At 41.3% G+C, this 22,225-nt stretch overlaps 1 protein-coding gene across 3 annotated transcripts; it reads right to left on the bottom strand.

Annotated features, from left to right (window-relative positions):
- Positions 1-5,328: 5,328 nt before the first annotated feature.
- On the bottom strand, positions 5,329-21,878 carry AP-1mu (adaptor protein complex 1, mu subunit). Of its 3 annotated transcripts, none has more exons than XM_076179110.1 (11): positions 21,814-21,878; positions 19,190-19,278; positions 18,884-19,006; positions 16,724-16,858; positions 15,387-15,496; positions 14,345-14,489; positions 14,025-14,215; positions 13,178-13,256; positions 12,009-12,239; positions 11,009-11,134; positions 5,329-7,670 (listed from the first exon to the last, which is right to left on the bottom strand). In XM_076179110.1, exons 2-11 carry the CDS (start codon positions 19,229-19,231, stop codon positions 7,572-7,574), a joined length of 1,281 nt encoding a protein of 426 aa, XP_076035225.1. In that variant the 5' UTR covers positions 19,232-19,278; positions 21,814-21,878; the 3' UTR covers positions 5,329-7,571. The 3 variants fall into 3 exon arrangements, with proteins under 3 accessions (XP_076035225.1, XP_076035234.1, XP_076035241.1); XM_076179119.1 differs by having other exon boundaries at positions 18,896-19,006; XM_076179126.1 differs by lacking the exon at positions 16,724-16,858 and having other exon boundaries at positions 18,896-19,006.
- Positions 21,879-22,225: the final 347 nt, after the last annotated feature.

The following is a 22,225-nucleotide window of genomic DNA, read 5'->3' as shown; positions in this document are numbered from 1 at the left end:
ATATACAGCCATTCTCCACTCACCCCTATCTCCTGCCTTCTCCCGTCCTTGCTCATCAGGCATTCCTCTCTTGCTCAACACCCCCTACACCCCATCCATCCATCTCATCCTTGGTTATCCCCTCAAGTTCACTCCCCACACCTCTTTTACTAATCTTCACTCATACTTTCCATGTGTCCAAACCATCCCAATACTCTTTCATCAACACTATCTGCCATCTTTTCCACCCCAGCTTTCCTCCTCATTTCTCACTCTACCATACATCTCAGATGTTTCATTTCAAACACATTTAAATTTCATGTCTCTGCCTCATACAGTGCAGTTGGTTCAATCACCCCTTCATATAATCTCTTTGTATCCATTCCCAAATGCCTATTTCTCATGACACTTTTTAATCCCCTAAGGCATTTATTTGCTTATCTCAGTCTACAACTTATTTCCACTGCCACTCTTCAATTTCCTGCCACATGCGATCCCAAATACCTAAAGCTATCCATTTCCTCCAGCCTCTCCATTAAGACTTACATCCAGTTTGCTGCTGTCCTCTCTTGTACATCTCATCACTTTTTAACAACATTTACTTTCAATTTTCTCCTATCGCATACTGTTAGGCAGTTGTCCTTACTGGCGACGCGCAGCAGTTCACGCCGGTTTCCAGCGCCAACACTACCCAGTACGAGTCCCCTGGGACAGCCGACTTTGCACAATGCGAAACCCCTGGGACGGTTGACCTTGCGCACCTGGCACTCCCCAACTGCAGTGAGGTGCATATCCAGGCGCGTTGACCCCTCTCCCAGCGGCCAATTAGCGCGCGGGTCGTGACCTGACCCAGTGAATATAAGGTGAACGGAAGTCGCCGAAGTCACTGATCACCTCGGAGCACCACCTGGCAAGTATCACCACCTGTCCTGGGTTAGAAGCAATGCAGCAAGACACAGGACATCCGTCTTCTACCGTCGCTTCTCTTGCCGTCTCTCACCACTGCTTCCCTCATCATCTCGACCAAATCGCTTCGTGGAACTTACCCACTTTCCCCAACTGCTGACGCGTGAGCGGACCCACTACAGAAGCGACCAGTCTTCTCTTCCTGAGGACCGCGCTTTATACCCATTCACAAATAAAACCTGTTCTTCCCCTCCAGTGTTTGCCTTCCAGTTAGACCCACATCCACACTTCCTGATATCTGGTATCCTAATCTGGGGCTCGCCCCACCTCCTAACATCTGGCATCCCAACATTTGGAGCTCCCTGCATCCTCACATTTGGCTGCCCAACGTTTGGGGCTCTGCCGACTAACGTCGCTTGCCTGCCGGCTCGACTACCGCCTGCCTGCCAGCCAGTCTTGCTACGACGTTCGATCCTGGCGAATACAACGTCCAGCTGCTGAATACCGTGCTACCTCTTTTCGTGGCCTACCACCACCACCACTAGATCGATTAGTACACTAAAGCTGGGAACGTCCCCCTGTTAACCCACTCACACGCTCAATTGAGATCACAAGGTTCCCTACCTCGACTCCGGTAAAGCTAATGAGTAGCAACCTCGTCTTTCAACTCCCGACGTCGACTGTGATCCATGCAGGAGACAGTCTTCCTAACGGAGATGAAGCCCTTGCCACAATCCGAGGCATTCTCATGCAAACTCAGCTGCTGGGACACGTAGAGGACGGTGAAGACCTTCACTACGTACGAACCGAACCTCAACGCCGTCGAGGTCTCGAGTCGAGGCCCCTGAATCAACGCACCTCTGCTTCCATTCCCGCACCAAAGCACCTCTTCCATCATGCGCCTTCACCCCTGAAGATTAAAAGCTAGACAGCTTCTTGGGAAGGTTGGACGCATACATTCAATCTCAGGCTACGCCCTGACAGACGCGCTAACTTTCCTTCTTTCTCATCTCAACAGAGACTTGGGACTTGGTTCAATCCCTGTCCTCTGACCTCCAACAGGATTACCACAAGGCCCGGAAGATGCTGAAGGATGTGTACCAGCTGACGCAGGCGAATTCCGAAGCAGTTTCTTCAACGCCGCACCAGAAGCAGATGACGATATGTGTCGTTTCACGCTCAGAGTACCTCAGTACCTGGATGTATGCATCAAAACATGCCACGTGTCAGAGAACTTCGACGAACTCCGTGATTTCTTCGTTGCAGATCTCGTTTACTGCCGGTTGCCCTCCGCCATGGTAGCCTACCTTAAGGACAAAGAATGAACGACTCTAGAGGAAATGATTACGGTTGGGAACCAGTACCTGACTGCACGCCCGCACCCAACCCTACAGCAGCTGTTCCGGAAACGTACACCTCACAAGCGTACTGCTTCACCCCGTCTCACCACAGGGCCAATTTGGCCCAATCTTCCTCCAGTGGGAGAGAGCAGTGCACAGAACATTGTGAGGTACACATAAGAAACCTGGACCAAAGGGAGTGTGCGTGTTGAGGCTCTGACTTGATTTTTGCCTTTCTGCCTTTGAAGTCCAGATCTTTGCCTGAGTTGTCTCCAAATGAAATCCGCAAAAGGTCTAGTGGCCCCCGACCTGTGGGTGAGATAGAGACCCAATCCGAGCCAGTGGCCAAAATGACCCGAAAATCTCACAAGGGATTTTTGAGCGAAATCAATTGGCCGATTTGGCCCAATCTTACTCCAGTGGGAGAGAGCCGTACACGGAGCATTGTGAGATACATGTAAGGAGCCTGGACCAAAGGGCGTGTGTGTGGGGCTCAGCCCAATTTGAGGCTCTGACTGGATTTTTGCCTTTCTGCCTCTAAAGCCCACATCTTTGCCTGAATGGTCTCTAAGTGATATCTGCAAGAGGCCTCGTGGCCCCCGACCTGTGGGTGAGATAGAGAACCAATCCGAGCCAGTGGCCAAAATAACCCGAAAATCTCATGGGTTTTTGAGTGAAATCGTCAGGTCGGCCGATTGGGCCCAATCTTGCCCCAGAAGTAGAGAGCCATTCACAGTGCACTGTAATCATACCTTGTCTTTGACTAATATGTAATATGCCTTTCTTGACCAGAGATTGTGTTCACCGGCGAGTCATCTCGCCTATGTATAGGCTTGTAATTTTTTATTAATAAAAAGAGAGAAGTAAGAACTGATGAATAAGAGTTTTCTTAACCTTTTCTTGCCGGTACTTACTACTAGCAGATGCTCAGTAGTAGCAACAATGGCACTCTAGCGCCAGCTACTACAAATGGTGACCCTGGAGACCGCGCGCTGGCCATCGCCGCTAGCGGCAGGACCGCGTGCTGCCCGCCGCCGACCTCGTTCCTTGGTGGTAGCTGCTGGCCCCGACCGCCCTGCCTGCTGGTCGCCAAAACCACCGCTGCTGCTCACCCATCATGCTGGTCGTCACCGCCACCGACCGCCCTGCCTGATGGTCGTCGCCGCCGCTGACCTACCTGCTGGCTACCGCCGTCGCCACCCGCCCTGCCTCCGGGTCCCGTCGGCCCACCTGTTGAGTCGCCGCCGTCCGCCCTACCTACTGGTCGCAACCGCCCTGCATACTGGCCACCCCCGACCTACCTACCTACTTGGAATGGATGCTAAGAGGAGACTGTATGAAGGAGTGATTGTGCCAACAGCACTGTATGGGGCAGAAACATGGAACATAAGAGAAGAAGAGAGAAGGAGTTTGAATGTGTTTGAGATGAGGTGTCTGAGAAGTATGATGGGGGTTACTAGGCTAGATAGAGTGAGAAATGAGGAGGTGAGGAGGAGAACAGGGGTGGGAAAGGAGCTGGGAGATAGGGTTGATGAAAGAATATTAGGATGGTTTGGACACATGGAAAGAATGAGTGAAGAAAGACTAGTAAAAGAGGTATGGAAGGCAGATGTGGAGGGAGTGAACATGAGGGGACATCCTAGGATGAGGTGGATGGATGGGGTGAAGGGGGCTTTGGGGAAGAGGGGAATGTCTGTTGAGGAAGGACGGGAGAGGACAGAAGACAGGGGTGAATGGAGAATGGTTGTATATGGATGATGTTGTGATTGCATGAGGTGGTGTGTGTGAGCAAAATTTGACGCAGCCTGAAGGGATTTCTCCCCGTCCTCTCCTTTTATGCAATGGGGGGACATAGAGGGGGGGGGGGTCGCCGACTTAATGAAGCGGCCTTGCTGTGGATGTGCTGTGTCTTGCAACACTGTTTCTGACCCAGGGCAGTGGACAAGGTGCAGGGATGACCCGTCATCCAGGAGGTGCTCAGATAGGAGGGAGGGTGGAGGGGTGTGGAGTGTATTCAGGGATGGAATGGGTGGAAATGATTTTATGCCTTTTCCTTTTTGGCTACCTCCCTTGTAAGGGGGAAAAAGGCCTTGGTATATGTATGTATGTATGTAACTGGATTTTTGCCTTTCTGCCTCTAACACCCATACCTTTGGCCTGAATGGTCTCCAAATGATATCTGCAGGAGGCCTCGTGACCCTTGACCTATGGGGGAGGTAGTGGCCCAATCGGAGCCAGTAGCCAATATGACCCGAAAATCTCACAAAGGACCTATACATTTTTGAGTGAAATCATAAGTCAGCTGATTTGGCCCAACCTTGCTCCAGAGGGAGAGAACCAAACACTATGGGATACATGTGAAGACCATGGACCCACAGGCTTGTGCATGGGGCCCAGCCAAAGTTGAGGGTCCGACTTGATTTTTGACTTTCCACCTCTAGCACCTGCACCTTTGGCCTGAGTGGTCTCCAAGTAATATCTGCAGGAGGCCTTGTGGCCCTTGACTTGTGGGTGGGATAGTGACCCAATTCGAGCCAGTGGCCAAAATGACCCAAAAATCTCAAAGGGATGTGCGTCTTGTTGCACTGCTTCCGACTCTGGGAAGTGGGTGGGACACAGGGATGACCTGTCATCCATGAGGAGCTAAGATGAGAGGAAGGAAAGGGTGGTGGACAGGAGTGGACTGGGTGGGAGGGGTTATTTGCCTTTTCACTTGGCTATCTCTCTTGTAAGGGGAAAAAGACTTTGGTACATAGAACTACAAAGCCCTCTGTGAGGGGTACCATCCTAGCCTCCCGGTAGGGAGGAGTGTGTGACATTAAACCATATCATCACATAGATTTATAAATATATATATATAATTTTTTTTTTCTTATGGCACAGAACTCCCCCTCTTAGAGAAAGCCAGATTATATATTACTTCCTTATGAAGGATTTTTTGAAGCACGGAAATTGAATGTAGGATGCCCTTACTATGAACTTGCCTCTTACTATGTAGCCTTAAATCATTTCCACTTGTGGCCTCTTCCCCAAACAGTGATGTCCTATGCCACTTGGCCATTGAGCATCCCTTTTCTTATAAGTAGGAAAATAAGATATAATATAATCCCATCTTTTATTCAGTTGTGTAGTACTCCTACAAAGGAAACGTTTCTTGCAATACTTTGGAATACAACATATGAATCAATTCCATCTTTTTACTGAACTCTGTAAAACAGTAATCAAATACCATACAAAGTTTAAGGATTTGGTGGACCAATTATTGGTTAAAGTAGGCCTGACGTTGAACAAAAGTTTGAAGAAGAGCAAAGATAATCTTCATGCTGATCAATAGTAAGCATAACTAATAAAATCATGTCATGCTGATCTAGTCCCTTTCCAAATAATAACCTGTTATGTTAAATAGAATCTAAGATCATTAAAAACAGTTAAAAACCTTTGTATATTTTCTTTTCAAATTCTTAATGCTATAAGGAATCATTTCGGTCCTGTAAACATTTGCTTCATTATCATAAACCTACTGGACCTATCCAACATCACTGCAATTCACAAAAACTGGGTATTATCCTTTTGTTTTGTATATAACACCTAAGCCTTATATAAAGAAGTTCATAAATGTCCAAGTAAGTTCCACAAAAGACTTAAAAAAACAATGGAAACCCTAGCAAGTTATATATAAATCAACGGTTTCAAAAATACAAATGACGGACTGCATGACCTCTACTTTCAAGTGACTACAATTGGTCTTGGTATCTTTTATTTATGTTTTGGCAAGCTACTGGTACAGCCATTTGACTATGATCAATAAAATGCAACATACTCAAAAGATCATTATCGCATATCAGTCTTGGGATGTAATGATAGCATTGCCAAATAAAAGATTAACAGTAACTTACAGTACTATGACAAATGAGCTAGTAATCACAATGTAAATCATAATAATAATACTAGTAATAATAGGTAAAGCAGTACTATGATTGTTAGAATAGAAAGGGGCAAAGCAAAATGATACAAAGTAATTTGGCTCGTTTTAAATTCCATATACAGTACATACGATCTCCTCCATACTGAGAAATCAGATGAGAAGTTTCATTTACATATCCTATGATCTTGCATTAACTATACATAGTCCTTTATACAAAATGAAGAAAAAATAAAAAGACATGTACATTATTTGAACTTCTAAAATTCAAATGCCTATTTTGTATTCAATTTCAGTCATACGTAGCCTTTTCAACATGCACAGCCTCCTCTTACAATAAGCACAATTAATCGTAGGATCAGTACTTTTCCTAAGGTAGGTCAGTCGCATGACAATCATATATACCATACAAAAATTACGAGAAATCTTGTTCACATATGAAAAGCCTATTGGAAATATCATATTTCACGAAAAAAATTGTATATTATGACAGCTTAACTGAAAATTGTTTTAGGTTTTGCCTCTTCAGAATATATATCCAAGACTGATAACTTTAGATTGAACAAGTTCTTAATGTGGACCTTTCTGTTGCTGCGATAAACTTCCACAACACATGCGAACATCAACCCAATAAAAAAAAAATCTTAGATCTGTTCTTCAGTATTTAATTTCCATAATGACCTACAAAAAAGATATTCAATTCAATTATTTTTAAATGGAATTTCCTGAAAGTAAACATGTTTTTACTGTCCATAAAGAAGATCTACAGACTCCCTCAATGCTGGCAAACGCAATACTGACAACCCAGCAGCACATATGGCTAACCTAACATGAAAAAAAACTATCTTTATGAACAAGTTTAATTTTAAAATCCCCAATAAGATCAAATTTCATTAACAGAAAATATATACTAAATATATATATATATACATATGTTTTAAATAATAACCAACACTAAGGCAATTTCTTATATATTTTTTTGTACACACATAGCAATATAACACAGGCTCTGCAATTAACTTACTTGAATGCATCAGAATAAATCTAATGAAGGACTGGGGACTACATCTGGCTGGCATGGGTCGGCTTTCCAGCCAGAGAAACTCAGAGAAATGATAGATTGCCTGAGAAGCAGAGATAATACCAATCTCTCCATATAACAAAAGAGAGACTACTTTTATAGGTGGTTTGTTATATTCTCATTTCCAAGAAGAAGAAAAGAAAGGAGGGATTAAGAGAGAAAAAATAAAATAAAAGGAAAAAATTATACCTATGATAAACTTATCCTTACTGTCCCACCACCAAATATGTCAACATCTAATAAATCACAAACTGCCCTTGCCTCCCCCCCCCACCCATCCCCATTCTCTACCACTACAACATCTGCCATTTGGTCTAAAATGTTAGGATGTGAGGTAGAGTACTCAGTGTGTCCGTAGCTGGTAATCTCCATTTTGGGTGATGTATCGTACCCATGGTAGAGCCTGGTATCCTGACTTCTCAATGATCTTCAAGTATCGTACCTGAGGAGAGAAATGAATTAGTCTATCTATACACCGAAATTGAGAGGATTGGATTGATCTGACTGAAAGGATTGAAGAGGAACAGAAGGAGTAATTGGTGAGGAACAGAGTGGGTTTACAAAAGGTAGAGATTGTGTGAATCAAATTTTTTTGGTAAGACATATGTGAGAAAACTTTGGCAATGGGGTAATGATGTTCTTTGGGCCTTTATGGATCTGGAAAAAGTTTAAGACAGGGTAGACTGAAAGGCACTGAGGGAAGTTTTGCAGATATATAGGATCTGAGAAAAGCTGTTGAGGGCATTCAACAGTTTTCATGAGAGTAGTAGAGCTTGTGTTAGAATTAGAAATGGAGAGAGCAAGTGGTTTGAGGTATAGGTAGGACTTCGCCAGGGATGTGTCATGTCACCATGGCTGATCAATGTTACTGCATGAGGGAATGGAGAGGGGGGGTTTGCCTATTAAATGAAGCAGCCTTCCTGTCAATGCATTATGTCTTGCTGCATTGCTTCTGACCCATGGCAATGGGCTAGATGCAGGGATGAGCCATCATCCAAGAGGAGCCAAGATGAGAGGGAGGGAGGGAGAGAGAAAGGGGTGGTGAATGAGGGTGGAATGGGTGGGGATGAAATGAGTGGGAGTGGAATTATACCTTTTGAGTTTAGCTATCTCCCTTGTAAGGGAGGGCAAAAGGCCTTGGTATATGTATAAAAGTACACACCAAAAGACCTGACCTAGGCAGTGGGCAGGAGACAGGGATGACCTTTTATCCACGAAGAGCTAAGACGAGAGGGAAACAATACGGGGTGGATAGATGTGAAATGGATGGGAGTGGGTGCATGCCTTGACTAGGTTCCTCCCTTTTAAGGGAGATGATGATGATGTGGATGCTGTTTCCTAGGTTGTCTGGCTGAGCAGCCCTGCCTCCCTGAGGAATGCAATGGCTGGAACTGAGTTTCCCCGTGAATCCCTTATAGGTATGTCATGTTGTTGGCGTACATTTTTGTCTACAATGCAGTCTTCCATAATGTGTTGAACAGTATGGGGTGAATGAAGAGGTACTTCCTGGACAGATATCTGGAATGCATTCATCCACTTGCAGCTAATAATTTAGAAGGGCTAGACAGTGGCCAAAAATGCAACCTGGGCAGGTGGACTCGGTCTTCTCAGGTAGGAGAGAGGATTCAGGGGTCTGGAGGTCTGGGGGTCTGGAATGTTGTGTTCTCTTTCAGTCTGGAGGCTAGTGTCTGATGGTTTTGGAGGAAGAGAAGAGAGTTTTGTGTGTGAAATAGGTATTTAGGTGTTGTTTTGTTGTTTCTTGGCATGTTAGGGTGTTCTACCATATGGTGTAGTGGGTGGGCTGTGTTTGTGTGCCTCTTATGTCAAGGTGATCCTTGACTTTGAGAATTTTGATACATGGTGTAGATGGTCTGTAGGCATTGTATTTGTGCAGCCTGTAATTATCTTTGTTCTGTATAGTCAGCAGGGTGTTGTGGTGCATCTCAGAGGTTATGGGTCCATGCAGGGTTTGCATGATTCAACACTGAGTATATTATACTGGCAGTTTTTTTGTTGTCTGAATATTGTATCTGCAAGTGATTTAAGCACATTGTGTCTAGGTGTGCATTATGTCTTTATGTTTGTGATGTGTTATATGTGTATATAGATATACCAAAAGGCTTCTTCCCCCTTACAAGAAGGGTAGCTTGCCATGACATGCATCCACCTAGCATGGAAAGGAGGAGTAGGGGTGGAAGTAAACTAGAGTGAAGGAAACAAGTAAAAGCCTTTGAGGAATGATAACTGTCACGAGAACTATACCTGGGGATATGAGAGAGAGAGAGAGAGAGAGAGAGAGAGAGAGAGAGAGAGAGAGAGAGAGAGAGAGAGAAGAGAGAGAGAGAGAGAAAAAGACAAGGGGATGATGGTGACTAGACATTGTATATGTCAGAGACTTGGAACTTAGGGGAGGCAGAAAGGAATTTAAAGCTGTTAAGGAAAAATATTTAAGTAAAATTAAGTGGGTTGTGAGGATGGTTGGAGTAAGAAATGAAGAGGTGAGGAGGGTGGGGATGGAAAGAGAGCTGGGAGATAGGGTTGATCAAAGAATACCAGCATGGCTTGGGTATTTAGAAAGAACATACATATATACATCCACCAAGGGCTTGAGTGATAAAATGACAAGCAAAATGAGTGTGGAAGACAGAAGTGGATAGAATGAAAGTGAGGGGAAGACCAAGAATGGGATGGATGGATTGCATAAATAGGGCTTTGGGTAAAAGGATAAAGTCTGTTAAGCAGTGAAGAGAAACAGCTACAGATGGGTGTAAATAGATACTCTGATGTGGCCAAAAGGAATTTCTTCTTGTCTGTTCTGTAAATTCTGGAGTGGATTAGAGGGAAAGGTCACCATATAATGAAGTGATTGGGGGTAAACCAGCTTTGGCTGTTGGGCCCTGCTGCAGAGGTGCTGTGTCTTGCTGCATTGCTCCTGACCCAGGCAGAGGGTGGGGAGTAGGGATGGCTCTTCATCTACAAGGAGCTACAATAAAAGGTGAACCAAATGGGCGAGGGATGGATAAAGGGAGGATGTATGCACTGGCCAGTCTTTTGGTATACATATGTACAAAGTGTAGTAATTTGTATTAACAAAACAATTACTGTAATTACTATATATCTATATAGCAAGGGCTTTTTTCACCTTATAAGGGAGGCAGCCAAGTTGAAAGGCATGTACCTCCTCCCGCCCATTTCGCTACCATCCATCACCCTTTCCTCCCTCTCGTCTTAATTGTAATTACTCTTAACGGTCATTACATACGTACATATACCAAGGGCTTTTTCCCCCTTACAAGGGAGGTAGCCAAAGTCAGAGGCATAAATCCACTCCCACCCATTTCATTCCCACATACTAAACTCCCATTCACCACCCCTCCCTCCCTCCCTCCCTATTTTCTTGGCTCCTCTTGGATGACAGGTCATACACTGTCATTACACCACACTTAAAAAGTTACTCTTAACTATAAGTACATCCATACATATACCAAAGGCTTTTTTCCCCCTTACATGGAAGGTAGCCAAAAGACAAAGGTATAAAAACCACTCCCACTTATTCCATCCCCAACATACTCCACTCCCCTCTACCCTCTTCCCTCCCTTATATCTTGGCACCTCCTGGATGATGAGTCACCCCTGCATCTAGTCCACTGCCCTGGGTCAGAAGCAGTGTCACATGACACAGCATGGCTGCTTCATTTAATCTGCAATCCCCCCCCACTGTACACCACACTTAAAAAAAAAGGACTAAAAAAAATATATGAATGATAAAAGCTAAATTACCTGAATGCCAGATGTGGTGAAGTAGGGAATCTCAAATCTAACTTGTATTGGTGGTTTTCCTTCAGTTTCTTCCCCTTCAACACTGGGTAATCCAAAGTGGGCTCTCATCAAATACTCTTTGCCACCCTGTGGAAAAAAAAAAAAAAAAAAAAAAAAAAAAAAAAAAAAAAAATCTAAATTACTTCACAACTTATGCACAAACTAATTCTGACTCTAACACCTAGGTTTCTTTAACATAATGGTCCTTTGCAAGAGATCATAGCCAATGGATTACATACATACATACATACATACATATACCAAGGCTTTTTCCCCCTTCCAAGGGAGGTAGCCAAAAAGGGAAAGGCATAAAAACACTCCCACCCATTTCATCCCTAAATACACTCCACACCCCTCCCACCCTCTCTCTCATCTGAGCACCTCCTGGATGACGGGTCATCCCTGCACCCTGCCCACCGCCCTGGGTCAGAAGCAGTGTCGCAAGACACAGCACATCCACAGCAAGGCCGCTTCATTTAATCGGCGACCCCCCTTGCATATAAGGAGAGGACGGGGAGAAATCCCTTCGGGCTGCATCAAAATTTACTCACACATACTACCCCACCCCCCATTCCTCCTCATGCAATCACAACATTATCCATATACAACCATTCTCCACTCACCTCTATCTTCCGTCCTCTCCCGTCCTTCCTCAACAGACATTCCTCTCTTCCCCAAAGCCCCCTTCACCCCATCCATCCACCTCATCCTAGGACGTCCCGTCATGTTCACTCCCTCCACATCTGCCTTCCATACCTCTTTTACTAGTCTTTCTTCACTCATTCTTTCCATGTGTCCAAACCATCCTAATATTCTTTCATCAACCCTATCTCCCAAATCCTTTTTCACCTCTGTTCTCCTCCTCACACCCAATATATCTATCTATATACCAAGGGGCTCTTCCCCCTTATAAGGGAGGTATCCAGCCAATAAGAACCATTTATAACATCTCTATACATACCGGGAATGACTTAATTGTCCAAACAACGCAGTTTTTCTCAGGTGTATACTTGACTGACCCAACAGATGTCTTGAACTTAGGTGAGTCTGCATCATTGGGCACTGGAATAACAATGTCCACGTTGTTGGCTGTTGACCGTCGCTTGAACTGCGACTTCGCTTTGACCATGTATTCTACCCGACTGTGGGCATGACGTTCAATCACAGACTCGATCCAAATAAGTGGCTTCACCTGTCGAGGGAAGAGATTAAAATAAGAATACACAACAGGCAAGAAGGAATATGAACGTATATAATAAAACTAATCACTCACAAACTGCTTTAAAAGTTACTGCACAAAGATGTTGTTTAAAATTAAATTTTCAGAACATGATAGAAAAGTCAAGCCTTAGTTTCTTGTGGATGAAGGGTCATCTCTGTTTCCTGCTCACTGCTTGAGTCAGAAGCAATGCAGCAAGACACAGCATATCCACAGAAGCTGGTTCATCCCATTGCTTCAATACATAAAGACTCCCACCCCCCACCTCCCTCATTCACTTGAGACATTTACTGTGCAAACACGAAATTCTTCTGAGTCATGTCCATTCCTCATCTGTTTACAATTACTCTCTCTCCATTCACACTTATCTTTTGTCCTCTCTCTTCCTTGATCAACAGACATTTCTCTTAGATTCAATGCTCCCCCCACCCCATTCATTGTCCCCTCAAACTCCATACCCTATTACATGTGTAAACAACAATAACCAGTTTCAATTGGATCAACACACTTGCAATACCCTCCACAAAGTGTAGGTTGCAAGTTTTATGTAGGGCAGACCTGGGGCAACAGACTGAACCATAAGGTGTAATAACAATTTGTCGAACTGGACAATGAGTACCATCCCAGCTGTAAAGCACTACTTCAGAAGTTTTGATTGATTAATTTGGTTTAACATTGCAAAACTTCCCCCTAACAAGCTAGGGCAGTAACCCTTACAGAGGACTTTGTAGCAAGGAACTTAATGAACTATGCCCTTGGTTCAACTTGCCAGTGGCAGAGTTCAAAGCACTGTCACCTTTAACTCTACCACAAGTAGTGAGACCCTAACCCACTTGGCCAACAAGCATCTTACTTCAGCAATACAAGCCATAAAAAAACACATGACTTTAAATTTCATATTACTGACTTACATGAGTGTTAAGGCGATAGGACATGAGTTCAAACTCTCCATCAGGAGGAATGAAGGAGATAGTTCGGTCATTTTCAAACCTGGAATACGAAATATACATATATTAGTGTAAAAAATGACTATATTCTGTTCCTGCAACAAAGATGACCATGAAAATATCTTTCTTAAAACCACATTATGTTAAGGAATGGCATCATTTTTTGTAAATAATACTGAGCAAGAAATGGGCATGCAGTTCTTCATCCATAAAGTGCTGAGATGAAGAAGGGTGAGCTGGTGTTTTTGTTCTGAATGACAATGTGATTGATATAATGTTGGATGTGAGATGGGATGACTGGATGAGAGATGGGATGAGAGAGAGATCAATCAACCCATTGCACCTGGTCTCTCTTGCAGAAGAGCCATGGCCTCCATGAAACTGTCAACAGATTGTTAGGTCTGATAATGAGACCACAAAGTTTGTTTGGTGATACAAAAACAATCCTGACATAGACACAGACAGCAGTCTAAAATTTCTTCCCAGGGAGATTTGTGGGAGGGGTCTGAGGACCATTGACCACTGTGGGGCTGCGGGTTTTCCACTTAGAGAAATTTGAGGGAACAATTAATTAATTAATACCACTTTATTATTGGTGGTCCACACAAATTCATTCCATCCACTTCTGTTTTCCACACACTGCTTTGCCAGTCTTCTTCACTCATTCTTTCCAAATATCCACACCTTTTCAGCATTATTTCACCTGTATCCAACAGCTCTTCCACCCCATGAAACATTTACTAATAAACTCAAAATTCCCAATCAATGATGGGCCCAATATAAAATGTTGTCTGATGTCAAAGAATATTACCTTGACAATCTTACACACTGATGAAACTTTACATCTTCTAGCTCCACACTCTTGCTCTTCCCACGTCCCGTAGACTCGAACAGGACCTTGTCGTTGAGACCCAGACGAAGTTCGGGCATTCCAGACAAATAAACACGCATCTTGATGCTACCAACAATTTCACTCCTCAGCACGTTCCCGTTGGAGTTAGCCTGTAAGAGGTTAAGATATAAACAAGTAACTGCATGCCTTAGCTTGTTCCCTCTTTTATAAGGGGGGAGGAAAGAGGCTTAATCAAATCATAATCAATGTTCCCAAAAATATTGTTACTATTTACTCACCAATAAGTTAACACCTTCAATCACATCTAGGAAGACTTCATTTTTGCGATATTTGATGCCCTCCGACCTCCAAGACACTGCGTTTGTGACGGCAGGTGGGGGCCTCTGGGCAATTTCTAACTTATGCCCTTCTTGTGTGATGTACCTGTAATGCACCAAGGTCATTGGTACCAAGAATCAATACACATTAACCTTTATATGAAAATGTACAGTTAGTAAAATCAATCCATTCACTGCCCTAAGTCTCTTGCTGGAGATCCACAGTTAATGGGTAACTGGCAACAGCCGCTGGATTGGTTCACAAATCACTTGAGGAAGAGATATTGTGTTGTTGTCTGGGTGAGGCTAAAGTGAGGTTAGAGGTGGTGAAAGAGTCTGAGCTGAATGAGAATGATTATCAGGCAAAATGGAGAGGTATGGAAAAATAGTTAAAAAAAAAAAAAAAAAATGGGAATAGAGGAAGAATAGACGTGCTTCAAGGAAATTGACTGTGGGACTCCAGGTTTTCTGGTTGTAAATCCAGGCTGTAATAAAGGGCAACAATACAACACCCAAGATTTTAACTTGTCTCACTTATATCCAGAAGAGGCAATAATACTTCTTCACTCAGACATTAACCCCTTCCATATGATGACACGAGACACGAGTGGGTATATGAGGATGCCAGTGTCAGCATTTTGATTATATTTATTTCGTATTTGTAGCTGGGTTATCCCCGAATTCTGTGCACTGGTTTGATCACATTTTGTGTTAATTATTACTTGGTGAAAGAGAATGAGTAGTACAGCGGTGACTTTATATTTTATAACGCAAGTATAGTGATGCATCAATCATCGTACCTTAGGCATCTGATACTGCAAGTGAGAATTTGACACGTATTGAAGAGGTTAATGGATCTTGTTCCCAGATGTTGCTGGATTTTTTTAAGCAACAGGATTCCCATGAAGATAACTAAATTTACAAGGATTCTGTCTATAAACCAATGGCTTTCCCCTTCATATGGGAGGTAGCCATACAAGGATTAAGGAAATGAATTACTTACTCTTGTAGAATCTTGCTGTCAGTAGTCTGTGGATAACCAAAGTCCAATAGCTCATCCAAAAGTTCGTATATTATCACAAAATTATCCCGAATACTCTCCTCTTCTAACTCCTGCAACCAAAATTAAAAACAACTTCAACGATGTAAACATTGGGTCTAGGATTATGAGGGTTATGCATACATACCAAAGATCTTTTTCCCCCTTATAAGGAGGGTGGTCAAGTCAAAGCCTACGTCCACCCAAATCCTCATGGATAAGGGGTCATCCCTGTCCCATGCCACACCACTCAGGCCAAAGACAATGCAGTGCGATACTGCCTTCACAACAGCCCCCCCACCCCAAAAAAAAAATATATATATATAATAATAAAATAAATAATTAAATTAAATGAAATTCCTTCACAAGGAGGTACCACCCTGGCCCTCTCTGAGAGAAGGTTTGTGACATATTTTATATGTCTGCCAATTTTTCCTTCACTTATTTATCAATTTCTTAGTTATCTATTCTTAGCATTCAACTTAGTTATGGATCAAAAGGTCTCCTGTCAGTATGCTCCTCCCTTAGCAATCCCTTTGTACTCAGTTCTACAATTTACAATGTCCCTTAATTCCTAGAATACAAGGATTCCTATGCAGGCATCATGATACACGAGTGGGTATAGGAGGATGCCAGCATCAGCGTCCTGTTTATATTTATTTTGTAGTTGCAGACGAGTGACCCCCATATTCAGTGAACATGCTTGATCGCCTTTTCTGTGGTTATAAACATTCAGGGTGAAAGAGAATGAATATAACAGCTGTAAATTCATATTTCATAATTGTGAGGAATCATCATATATCAGGCAACCTAACGTGCGAATGAGTATTCAACTCGTATTGAAGAGGTTCATTTGTGATCCTGGCACTGACTATAATCCATTAGTAACTTCAGTCATGGTCATCATGTTCCATCATGACAAAGAGAAACAAGGTGATATCCGTGCCTTGCACTTGAATGACATGTGAATATGTTTACTATGTTCCCATCTAATTTTAATGCACTTTAGGTGTCTGAATACAGAATAGAAATGATGGTGGAAGTTCTGTTGGGTGTACTATTCATAAACTTAGGACCCTGGAGTGTCTAACTTTTATAGACACTGAATGTCAGATTCTTTATTAGGTCACACACATATACACAAAATAATATGAGCATGAGAGGAGAAAACAGGAGACAAACACAAAAGAAACAGTCTGTTGTGGATGTCCTGAAGTTGAACCATTATTGCAGATGGCAATGCCTCAAAAGTATAAATTTTGATTTTGATTTTGATTTTGATTTTGATCAAGCAAACATACCTTAAAATACTCCTGCATGACAGAAACAAGCTTGTGTAGGAATGCAAATACCAAGGTCACATTTGCATTGATCTGCGTTGATGAAACTACATAGAGATTGCTCACTTTAACAAAACAGAAAGTTGCCTCAGACATCTGTAAAAGCAAAATTTTCGTAAAACAAAACAACCTAGCCATATTTATCAATTACCACACATATCTCAAAATCATGGTATATATATATATATATATATATATATATATATATATATATATATATATATATACACATACATACACACACACTAAGGAAGGCAGAGGTGGAAGGAGTGAACTTGAGGGGATGACCAAGGATGACATGGATGGATGGGGTGAAAGGGGCACAGAGCAAAAGGGAAATGTCTGCTGATCAAGGAAGGGAAAAGGCAGGAGATAGGGGTGAATGAAGAATGACTGTGTATAGATGATACTGTGATGCAAGGGAGGGAGGGGGTGGGGGATGGGGGTAGGGAGTGGTTATGTGTGAATGATATTTTAATGTAGCCCAATGGGATTTTCCCATCTTCTCTATTTATGCATGAGGGGATGGAAAGGGGGGGTCACTGATTATGTAAAGTGGCCTTGCTGTGAATGAGCTGTGTCTTGCTGCATTGCTTTTGACCCAGGGCAGTAGGCAGGAGACAGTAATGACCCTTCATCCATGAGGAGCAAAGATAACAGGGAGGCAAGGGTGGTGGACAGGAATGGAATGGGTGTGTGCCTTTTGACTAGGCTATCTCTATTACAGGGGGAGAAAAGCCCTTGGTATTAAGGAGACAGATAATCAAAGATCTTAAATTTGATAAGAAAGTTTATGAAAGATTTCTTGGAAGGAAGTGAAAAAGTGTAAAGTGGCAAGTCTGGTGAAGAGTAGAGGAAGTGACAGCTGTGACAGGCAGATGGGCCGTGTGTTTCAAGGTATTTTCGAATGTTGATGGGGTTGGGGGGGTCGGGGGTTTGATTGTGGTGGTGAGTGATGCCAGGAGTAACTATGATGGTAAGAGACTGATAAGGCTTTAGCAAAAGAGAAGATACAAGTAGCAATGAAAGAGATGCAAGCTAGAACAACACCTGGGTTGTCATGAGGAATGTCTGACAAAAGGTGGAGTAGTTATAGTTCAATGACTGGTGGAATTGATTGATGTGTCTAAAAGAGGGACAAGTATGAATATAGAATTTTTAGAGGATATGGTTAATAATGTGATATTTTGATGTAGCCTGAAGGGATTTCTCCCCATCTTTCTCCCCATCAATTAAATGAAATAGCCTTGCTGTGGATGTGCTGTGTCTTGCTGCATTGCTTCTGACCCAGGGCAATGGGCAAGATGCAAGGATGATTTGTCATCCTTGAGGGACCAAAAAAAGAGGGAGGGAGGGGTGGGTGAATGGGAGTGGAGTGGGTGGGGATGAAATGGGTGGGAGTGGAATTATACATTTTGACTTTGGCTACCTCCCTTGTATGGGAAAGAAACCTTTGGCATATGTATGTTTGGTTAGTAAGGAGTATAAACATATGTTAATTGAGAGGATTAGGAACAAAGGGAGTCATTGGGGAAGAACTTTGTGGATTTAGAAGAGGATGTGTTGAATGTAGAAAAGGAAAACAAGGCTTTGATTGTGGTTGTTGGAAATGCCAGGAGGGTGATTGATGAGAAAGGTAAATGATAAGGTTGTAGAAAAGGAGGAGATATATGTAGAGCTGAAGAAGATGAAAGGTGGAGTGGCACCTGGGTTGGATGGCTCTCAAGTAAAAAGTTTGACAGAAGGTGGAGTACTTATACTGGATTGGCTGATGAGACTGTTTAATGTGTGTATAACGCAGTAGCTCTCAACCTGAAGTGTATGAGACACACAAACTGATACCTAACAATTCATTTCAGTGTTCACATGACACTCAAGAGGCAAAAAGAACAGCAGTAATATGTATATGATATATAAGAGGTTGAAGACCTTTGGTATAAGGAAGAAATTATTTTAGTGGACTGGAGGAATACATGTATTGTACAGTTCCTCTATGGAAGGGGTATAACTATAAATCTAGTAATAGTAGGGTTATTAGTCTTTGAGTGTAGTTGGTAAAGTATATGTGCATGTGTAATCATTATATTTATAAACTTCCTTAAACTTACGAACAAGTATTACCATTTGCTTTACCTGTACAATGGGAGCCATGTTGCCATCATCTTCTCTCTCCATTACAAGTGGCATGAACTTCTCAATCACCCCCATCTCGATATCACCCCGGTAATTCCGGGAGATCAACACCTGGTGATTTGAGGGTCAGAAAAATGAAAAATTAGGAGTTTAGGACAGCATTTGTGAAATGTTCTGTAGATGTACCAACAACCAAAACTAGTTCAAAATTACTATTATTTCTCGGGTGCATTCTTCTACAACATTTCTTTTGTAGTTTATTCTTTTTATGTGCTACGACAATATTCATCTTACCTTCCCCTTGACATCGAGGATGTATATAGCAGATATGGACATCTTGTACTTTGGTTTTGATCCACAACTAACACTTCATTTTCCAATGCCTGGGAGGAGAGAAGTAAATTGCAACCAAGTTAGGCAATAATGTGTAATAACATGAAAAATTAACAATAATAAAAAACTAAAATAAAAAAAATAAAAATAGAACAAGACAAAACTATTTTATTAGTTTTCAGTGAACACTACACAGATGCCAGAGAGGTGAATAAATCATACATCATCTCGTAAAAGGCAGTTCTGTCTAGTGCAGAAAGGATTTAATGAGATATATTTCCTTTCTTTACTGAAAGGATGCTCAGGACATGAATAGAATAGAACTGCTTAGTGTAGGCCTTATGGTCTCTTGCAGTCTCCTTCATTCTTATGTTTTTATGAATAGCTTGGCCTTGGGCAGAATAAAAAAATCCAGTATGGAAGAATTCATCCCTTTCAGCAGTAACATTCATTAATTTTTTTCTGTCTTTTAATGATTTGGTTTCAACATTCTCATTAATTTTTTTTTCCAGCTTTTAATGATTTGGTTTCATGTCATGAGCTCCCATTTTTAAAGGATAGGACAGTTTCCTCATGGTGGAATTTTTCAAGTAGGGAATTTAATGTAGTATGCCCTTACTACAAATTTGCATGGTAGGGGGAATTTGGACTGCCTCTACTCCTAGCTTTTGCCACAAATAACAACACACTAACCTGTTGGGCATAATGATTATGGGTATCACCTATTTATTTCATAATATGCATGGAAAACATGAGTGAGAGAGAAAGAATACAATGAATTTGCAACCTTACCATGTCTACAGAATAATGAAAGGAATGGAAGTTTTAGACAGGAACGACCTGTTAGTGTGGGACAATGGTAAAATGAGAGGACACGGAAAAAAACTGAAAAAAGATAGTTATAGAAAAAACTTGAAAAGGAACAGTTTCCCACACCGAGCGATTAATACATGGAACAAATTAGACAACAAAACAGTATGTGCAAACACTATACAAGATTTTAAGATAAAACTTGATACGGAGAGATACAAAGACGGGTCACCACGAACATAGCTCCCCTCCCGTATATTACAACTAGGTAAATTTGCTTACAATAGGTCTATATGTCTGATCTTGTGCTGACAGTGGTCATGGATACAACTATTTTCAAATGTGACTACTTTTTCATTGATCTAACTTCATTTTATGTTATCTTAAGATATATTATAAAAAAAAAAAAAAAAAAAAATCTGTTTATGCCAGCATATATCTCAGCTATACATTGGGCCAATGAAATATGGGTTAAAAAACAAATTAAGACATGTACAGGGATTTCTCCATTTTTTTTTTCTTTTTATTGTGGAAGATGAACTAATGGAAATCTGAAGATACACCTATCTTGAATGTTGAGTGGTGCAAGTAGAACTAGGACTATATAAATTGACCTAACCTAACGAAATTGTTTTTTTGTTTTGAGTGCTACTTTGTCATGAAGGCCATGTCAAGCTCTGAGTTGTCAGTAACGTATCACTTTTAACAAGTTTTTTGTTACTGATTTCTGCCAAGAAAAACACTATGTTGATATATTTTAATTTAAAAAATTAACATTTTAATTTCTTTCTGATATATTGCTTAGGTGTGAACTTTTAAAATAACACCTTATTTGGTCACACATTTTTCAATACAATAAGACTGCACTTGATCTTGAAGTTGTTTTCCGTATACATTATAGTTATATAATTTAATTCTACAAATTTTGTAGATTCAAGGTTATTCAAAATCAAGAAATGATGATTTTCTTAATTTAATTTAATTTTTTCTTATCTTTCGGTTTGGGCTATGTTAGGACTGGTCAGGTTTCGCCAAATATTGGCTGGAACTCACAGAATATCACATACTGATAGCAATACTGATGGAACACGTTCCTTAAATAGTAGTGACAATATCATCACAGTAGCAGTGATGGTTTTGACTCAATTTATCATTAAACTGTATTATTGATGATGGCAAATGACATCCATTTTACATTAGATACCAAATAACGATGTTATTGATAGTTTGCCCATTTTCATTGATAATAGTTTTAGAAAACACACACATCTTAAGATCAATAAAATATGGAGAAATAAGGAAAACCCTTGTTATGGGGAAGTAAGGAATCTAATTAAAAAAAATCACTATGTCATTATTTCCGAGTAAACTCGAAGATTTTTTTGTTCCATTCACTATATATGATATGTCTTGTCTCTCAAAGATTCCTGATACTCAGACTGATATTAAAACTTGTAAATGACATTTATCACGACATAGGCCTTTGTTAACTCCTTGTATTCTTTAAAAAGTTATTGGAAATACACTACGGATTAGAATACGAGAATTCAATACCATGCTAATAGGAAGCAAATTGAAATTATTGCACCACAATGTTGAATGTAGATTGTAGGAGGGGAGTTTGGTTTTGATACGGTACATATGAACATACTTATTCAATTCCCTTGAATTTATACCATACCGTTATCACTACACACATCATACAAAGTATATACAAATATAATACTACATAAAAAGTATAAATTAAATTAATTGGGCCAACACGATCATTTTACCGTTCTCTGAACAGGTACCGTCAGGTGTTTACACAGATAAAACTGTAAACAAATGCATGTCAGTCTGGAATTAATATTTCTGTTTACATGATAAAATTTAGAGACAAATTAATTATCAAAATAAACGATATGAATTCCAAAGAAGATGATCAGATGTATTTGATATTTATATGTTGATAATACATCATTCCATATGTTCGACTTGGTGAAAAAAGTCGCTGCTCGAAACTCTGGTGAGAATAATCAGGAAGGCCAAATATCAAATAATTGTAGTGGAGACAGTATCGTATTTCCGTTTGCACTTATTCTTAAACTTAAATTAATCATCGTATCTTTGTCTACATTTAATATATAGTTTCTATGGTTCCTCCTACAATTTCCTTGAACTGAAAAACACCGGTTAAAGTTTCCA

The sequence above is a fragment of the Oratosquilla oratoria genome, chromosome 3, assembly GCF_046742065.1.
Source record: "Oratosquilla oratoria isolate Oo_2021 chromosome 3, ASM4674206v1, whole genome shotgun sequence".
Taxonomy (NCBI): domain Eukaryota; kingdom Metazoa; phylum Arthropoda; class Malacostraca; order Stomatopoda; family Squillidae; genus Oratosquilla; species Oratosquilla oratoria.
The sequence above is the reverse complement of the archived record's forward strand: the minus strand, read 5'-3'. Positions and strand labels throughout refer to the sequence as shown.